General features: G+C 31.9%; 1 protein-coding gene across 1 annotated transcript; it reads left to right on the top strand.

Annotated features, from left to right (window-relative positions):
• The first annotated feature begins 1,336 nt into the window (after positions 1–1,336).
• LOC112020107 (GDSL esterase/lipase At5g45950) lies at positions 1,337–7,070 on the top strand. The gene is made up of 5 exons (XM_024052668.2): positions 1,337–1,655; positions 2,399–2,529; positions 2,645–2,878; positions 4,616–4,862; positions 6,823–7,070. Exons 1-5 carry the CDS (start codon positions 1,391–1,393, stop codon positions 7,011–7,013), a joined length of 1,068 nt encoding a protein of 355 aa, XP_023908436.1. The 5' UTR covers positions 1,337–1,390; the 3' UTR covers positions 7,014–7,070.
• The last annotated feature ends 580 nt before the right edge of the window (positions 7,071–7,650 follow it).

Below are 7,650 nucleotides of genomic sequence, written 5' to 3'. Positions count from 1 at the left end.
AGTAAACGATTTTTTTTCTGTATTTAAATATTAAATACTTTTTTAAGAAAAAAAAAATAAAGGGATAAAAATCATAATGGGGGAGACCACATATTTCAATAATGTACATGTCCTGCCAGTTAGAGATATATTAGTCCATTAGCATAGGCCTAAGCTTAATTTTACTTTGTGTGCAAGCCAAATCTCCCACTTGTCCTAGAAGTCTATTAGTCAATGGTTTAGTCTACTATATATACTCATATTATAGTTCACTGTAACACAGGTTTTGTACAACACTCTTATATAATAAATATGTAACTCTTAAGGGTTTCCTTCATAGACATAGGCCGTAAGATTGAACCATGTAACCTTAGTGTTCTTGTGTTCATATTTTATGCTTTCCACTTTCGCATCTATTCAAGCATATTCAACATGAAATATATCATAGTTAATATTTAATATAGTATTAGAGACACCTTCTTGTGGCTATGATTTTCTGTCCTCACAGCGTGTTTAAAAACAATCTTTGTCTTCTTTGGTGTTTCTTCACTGTGTTCATCTTCTTTGACTTCCGACTACTGCTATTAAAACTCTCTAATATAGTCAAGCCACTGTTAGAAGTTGCATCAACACTGCAAGAATCAACCCATTGTCACAGAGCCAAACTTCATTCAAGTGATGTTTTCAATCTTATCAAATCTCAAGATTTCATTAATCTTCCATCTTGATTTTAAAATGAGATGCTAGAGATATATTAGCTAAATAGCACAGGTCCAAATCTAATTCTACTTTATGTGCAAACCAAGTCTCTTACTTGTACTAGAAGTCTATTAGTCTAGGTTTTAGTCTACTATATATACTTATGTTATAGTTCATTTTAATAAATGTTTTATACTACACTCTTATATAATAAATATATAATTCTTAAAGCTTCCTCTATGAACATAGGTTGTAAAACTAAATCACGTAATCCTAGTGTTCTTGTGTTCCTATTTTATACTTTCCACTTTCGCATTTATTCAAGCATATTCAACATAGAATATATCATGGCTAATATCTAACACTTTCAAACATCAATTATTAAGTTAAATCCAATATTTCCATCAGCCCATGATAATTAGCACGCACTTAAACTAATGTAAAGTTGAGTCGGCCAGATGCAACGTCATGGAAACTCTAAGCAGATGGACTTCTCAACCAGATTCCAGTACCGTTCACTTTGAAGAAAATTCAATTTCGACTTTCAAGTTACGGACCAATCATTCAAAATTTTCAGACATGCGTTAAATGCTCTTACCAGCATCATTTATTTCCACAGGGCTATTTAAGATGCGCAGAAGAAGTACGTACCAATACATTATTCTCAGCTGACACTGTCTATCCCATATTCACCAAAGGCTGGTCAGTTTCAATGAGGATGACTATGGGGATGCTATTGACATTGGCTTTGATGCCATTGCTCTCACGAGCTCTGCACGTTGGTCAAGTGAGGCTATTGGCAGCTCAACATAACGTGACAAGTATCCTAGTTTTTGGAGATTCGAGTGTTGATCCTGGAAATAACAACATTCTTCCAACGACCATGAAGAGCAACTATCCTCCTTATGGGAAGGACTTCTTTGATGGCCGCCCCACTGGAAGGTTTAGTGATGGAAGACTTGCCACAGATTTCATTGGTAATTCGCTGCTACTGCACTAAGTTTTTGTTTTGTTTGGTTAACAATAGCGTGTTCAGAGCTCTTTGAGCAACTAACTATTCCTTGTAATCGTATGTTTTTCTATTACAACTTCGAATTTTTACTGTGTCTGTGTTGTTTTTGGAGCCTATTACTTTTGGAAAGAAGAGTGAGTTTCATGCTGATGTAGACTCTCTTAATTTGGTGCTTCCAATACGCTCAAAAGAGGAAGCTATTTTAATTAGTTTTCAGGCTAGTGCAGTACACTGTTATAATAATAATTGTCAAAAGATATTGTGTCATTTGTGTTTGACTGATGGCCTAGGAAGAAAGAAGTGGCTTATAAAAGATGAATCGGAGTTTGTTGCTTCGTTATATATATATATATATATTTTTTTTTTTTGGGTTATGTAAATATTTTAATTGGAGATTTGAGAGTGAAATAATAACACTGTTCTCCCCTAGTCTAAAATTCATTGTGCTGTCATTTTCTCATGTTCATAAGTTGATAGTAATGCCACAGAGATTCATACTATGTAAGACCGTAGATCATTATGTGAAGAACAAGTTAACATTCTTGTCAGAATTGGGTTTCTATATTTATCATACATACCTGAAACCTTTACTTTTTATGGCCATGAATCATATTGTGTATATTACTATATTTGTTGTGTGACATTTATTTTGCCACAGCCATTACTTAAATTTGATTGTTAGTATGTATTTCCATATAATCTTTTCAGCTGAGGCCATTGGTTACACAAAAATCGTTCCAGCCTTTCTTGATCCGAATTTAAAGCCGAAAGATATGCTACACGGTGTTAGTTTTGCATCAGCTGCTTCTGGTTATGATGATCTTACTGCTAACCTTTCGGTAATTAAAGTCCTTCTCACTTGCATCAAACTCGTCGCCATTAGAAAATGTCCATTTATGAGTACTAACATGTTTCTACTTTTTTTTTTTTTTTTGTTGAATTTTTATGAAACAGAATGTATTCTCTGTTTCCAATCAGCTGGAGTATTTCATGCATTATCTAATCCATATGAGAAATTTTGTGGGTGAGAAGAAGACAACTGATATTATTAGATATGCTGTGTTTGTTTTGAGTATGGGCACAAACGACTTTCTGCAGAACTATTACTTGCAACCTACTCGCTCCAAGCAATTCAAAGTGGAAAAGTACCAGGATTACTTGGTTTCTTGCATGTCCCGTGACATTGAGGTTATCACTCTCTCTCTCATTTTTTTGAGAATTACAGTCAATAATTAGCTTGAGTATCACTGTACCAGACTACCAGTACTTTCACGTGCATAAATATTGAATAAGATATCCTTTTAAGGATTCCTTAAAGTTTTTATAAAATAAAAATTCCTTTGTGTTTGTACAACATATATCGTTATAAATTTATGTCAAAATGAAAGACTATAACATTGTTATTATTATTGTTTTCTTCTATAAAAAGGAAAACAATAAATTCCTTTGTGTTTGAGCTAAAAAAAGAATACAACAAGATTATTAATTATGAAATAGTTTCCCGATTTGATTTATCGTTGTTAATTTATTGTTGTTGTTGTTGTTGTGATAATGGAAGGGTAAGATTAGGGTTAGCTCATTCTTCTGTTCATTTAGGCAATTAATTAAGGCTCTAAATAAGAGAAGACCTCCTATTAATAGTTTTTCTTGTATACGCTACTATAGTACTATATATAATTTAAAATATATAAAAAAATTTCGTACCCATTGAATTTTTTTTAAGTGATCTATATAGTATATAGTATCCCCCCCCCCCCGGCCCCTCCTTTATAAGTCTTTCTATCCTTCAATCAAATCACTCTTTCTTTCTCTCTACATGCATAAATCTATTCACTAGCACTTATTCTCTATTTCTAAAAGTATCTCTATTCTCAACAAATAAGCATCCAACTTTATTTTTTCTCCTACCAACTTATTTCCATAGGTCTAAGATCAATAAGTTTATTTTTTATATTATGCTTTATATATAATAGCTTTGAAAAATAATGCCCGTTTTATTATAAAATATTTAATAAAGGCTATCCTAAATCCATCTACAACTCCTCATTGGTCCATCAGTGCTATTATATATAGAAGATACCTGTGTTATTCTAAATCCTTTTGTATGTTGGATTGCCTTTTTTTATTATTCAAAAACTCTAACTTTGTAGCTTATTCCCTAGCCCAGTGGGCATACTTTTGTAACAAGTTTGGAACTCTCCCTTTCTCTGTAGTTTTTGAGTTTGTGGAAGGAGGTGTAGGCTAAATATATCCCTCCCCTTTCCCTTAGTTTTGTTAGTGATTGTGTCTTTTCTTTGTAAATAAAATGTGTTATTCAGCAAAAAATAAAAAATAAAAATAAGAGTACCGATGGTCTCTTTTTTCTATGGGAAAAGTGCAAAGGTTCTACTTAGTTGAGTAATGTCATATAAAACAACAATTTTATAATAAATTTTTTAACGGTTAAATTGACAAATTATTTTTTATTCTTATATAAATTCATTACTGACATAACATTATTATATGGGTAATTATAAGTTTACATTGTACTATATGTAAATGTAAATCCTATATTATAGATTAAACAAATGTGTAAAATTTACATGTAAACTAAAAATTTTCTTTACTATCTATCACTAAAACATATTGTCACTTCAAAAATTTATAAATTTTTTTGTGGATGAAATTGTAACTCTATGGTGTTTTTTTAAAAGAAGATTTAACTCTAGACTGATTGTTACTTAGTTATATCTTCCCTAAGAACCTTAGCAACAAGTGATTCATTAGTTTACATGATTAGTTAAATTATAGGTGAAACCTTAATTTAAATTCACCATATTGCTTGCTCCTTTTCTTTATGACGTCTCTTATATTGACTTTTTTATTTTTTTATTTTTCCTTTCAAATTACATGGTCTAAATATTTTCTGGTGGTTTTGAAATGCAGTTAATGCATAGACTAGGGGCCACAAGGTTGGTGGTCGTCGGAGTCCCACCATTGGGGTGCATGCCACTTGTGAAGACATTAATGGAGAAGACAGGATGCGTGGAAAGTTACAATAAAGTAGCCTTCTCATTCAATTCCAAGATACAGACAAAACTTTCAACCCTCAAGGCCAAATTACGAATGAAAATTGCCTTTGTTGATGCATACGCCATCATTGATAATGCAGTTAACAACCCCACGTTATACGGTTAGTACGTTCCCTTTTTGGTGAAAACGGTTAGTACATTCACAAATAAGGAATTTTTTCTCATTAACTCTTCTTTCTTAAAATTGTTAAAAATATTCGTAATTAATGTAGTTCTCTGTAGTTTATTTTGAAGGGTTGTGTTAATGGGCACTACACGGTGCCCATTAAGCACAAATTTTTTTACCTTTTTCTGGCACAATTTTTGTCCTTTTTTTTAATTTATGTCAATTTCTCAGTTTTGTAAGTACTGTTTGAGATTTTTTTGACTTTTGCTGACAATTTTTTTTTTTTTTTTGTCTTTTCTGCATTTAATTAGCACCCTTGCTGCTAGTTAACATTCTCCTATTTTGAATAGTACAGTATTTAACAAAAATTATAATTTTTTTTTGTTAGTTTTTATATTAAATGTGTGACAAAAGACTAAAAGTTTACTCTTTTTTTTTTTTTTTTTAAAGAAACTAGTTTTGTTAAATTTATAAAATAAACTAAGACAAAAAATAAAAAATTAAAAGATATTATTGCTTGGACAAAACTTAAATATAATACCTTAGATGTTGTTTTTTAAGTTCCTCTCTTAAGATTTAGCCATGTGGTTACTTAACCAAAAAATATACTTCTATATTATGAAAAAAATTCACATAGCAGAATTTTAAAAAACCTAAGGAATAATATCTAAATATTGTACCTAAGTCTTACTCATATATATATATATATATATACACATATTATAGAATCAAAAGATAAAAGTTTTTGACAAACAATAATAAGTAAAGAAATGATTCCAACTATGCCCAAGGCAATCTGTTTTCAACTTCAATATATTCCATTGAGTTTATTTTCATCAATTTATTTTATTTATTGTGCAAAATTACAATTATACAACATTGGAAAAAAGAAGAAAGAAAATAACACGTTCAAAAAAAATTTAAAAGTAGGAAACAAATAGTCACATAAATAAACCATTCATGTTAAGTATTGTAGGGTTAGGATTGGTGGCCCAAGCCCAAAACAATAAATTTGTAGAGTGTGGATGATAGAGCTAGGTTGACTGTGGAGCTCACAACGGTTGATCACAACGTCCAAGTATGAACCAGCATAAAAATACACGTAAAGATCAAATAAGCTGAAGTCCGAAGAGACTTATGATAGATTAAATACAGGTTACAATTCTTAGTGCTACAGTAAAACCTTTCTTTCTTTCTTTTTTTCTCCCCCCCCCCCTCTTTCTCAGGAGCCCTTCTTCTTTATATAGTATCCTTCACCCTCATCCCCATCGTCCACTTGTTCTTCATCTGAGTACTTACTTAAGTGTATGTCATGTCATGTATCTTCTTTAGCTTTTTGTGAGCAGCGATAGCTGAGGTTACACTGTTCAGGAGTCTTCTCCACATAAATGCGGCTAGAAAAGTTGCTGCAGTGCATTTAATACGGTGGTAACAGCTTTTCCTTTAGATATTTCTTCGTTCTTATCGTTTCCAGATATACTCAGAGCTTATCTTGATTATTGGGGTTGCTAGAAAGACCATTCGGACCTTCCACACGTTTGATTAATTAATACTATTCGTATCCGAGGAGTAGGACCTCTTCGGACTGCTGGTGACCTCTTCGGATTGTACCCCTCCTTCATTTCCGGGTATCCTTCTTCCAGATGGACTTTATCTCAACCGGTTCCTTCTCTTCGGACGCACAGTAATCCTCAAATAGGGCCCTAGGCCCACTACGTTAGATTTGGCTTCCCCCCCCCCAAAAAAAAACAAGTATTATTTTGGGAATTTCTTTAGCAGGAAAATTTTATTTATATATGATGCCAAATAGTACACATAACAGTTTGTACATAGTATAGCATAAAAAAGTAATCATAATTTTTTTTCTTTTTGCTAAGCAATTACTATTATAATTTTGAAGTTTCCTTGAAACACAATTGGAGAAACAAAATAATATTTCTAAAAAACATTTGCAGATATAGACGAAACTTCAAAGGGGTGTTGCGGCACAGGTACTGTAGAATATGGCGATTCATGCAAGGGCTTAAGTACATGCACTGATCCAACAAAATACGTATTCTGGGATGCTGTTCATCCAACCCAGAAAATGTATAACATCATTGCAAATGAGGCTTTGAATTCTCTCATTGCAGAATTGTTAAGCTAAGGACATTAATTTTTGTCTTTGGTTCTGAGTTTCTTAGAAATAATTATGTATGGCATATTGGACTTTTTTTTTTTTTTTTGGTGTGTGGAGAAAGGCATATTGGACTTGATTGTACAATCCGAAGTATTCTAGAATGAAAACTAAATAATTAAATTTTTATTTTTCAAAGTTTATTTCATTGACTGGCCCAATCCCTTTTTTTTTTTTTTTAAATTTTATGTAACACTAAAAAACCATTAAAATCCATGGTTTTCTAGGACAATCTGCCACATGAGTAAAGATTAAATGAAGTAATGCCTCAACTTTTTTCGTGGCCTTTTTCTTGGGTTTGATTTTGGTTCAAAAGCAATGCTTGTGCGTGTATAATGTCTACATCTTTTCCTTGCTTCTCAAAAAAAAGATTTTTTTTTCCTTTCTCAAACTCACATCTAAAATTTGATAATGAAATCTTGCATAATATTTAATCGCAGTCGCATCAAGCAACTAGGTTGCTAAGGTTGATGGAATAATACTAGTTAAATGAGCTTTGAAAATTAAGATGGCTAATACGTAGCTACGCATGACAAGGTTTTTTTTTTTTTAATCTCCTACGTATGATAAGTTGCAAACAAATGATGTGTCATATATGTGTGGTATA

The sequence above is a fragment of the Quercus suber genome, unplaced genomic scaffold, assembly GCF_002906115.3.
Source record: "Quercus suber isolate HL8 unplaced genomic scaffold, Cork oak 2.0 scaffold_445, whole genome shotgun sequence".
NCBI lineage: Eukaryota > Viridiplantae > Streptophyta > Magnoliopsida > Fagales > Fagaceae > Quercus > Quercus suber.
This window is presented reverse-complemented; position numbering and strand designations above follow the sequence as displayed.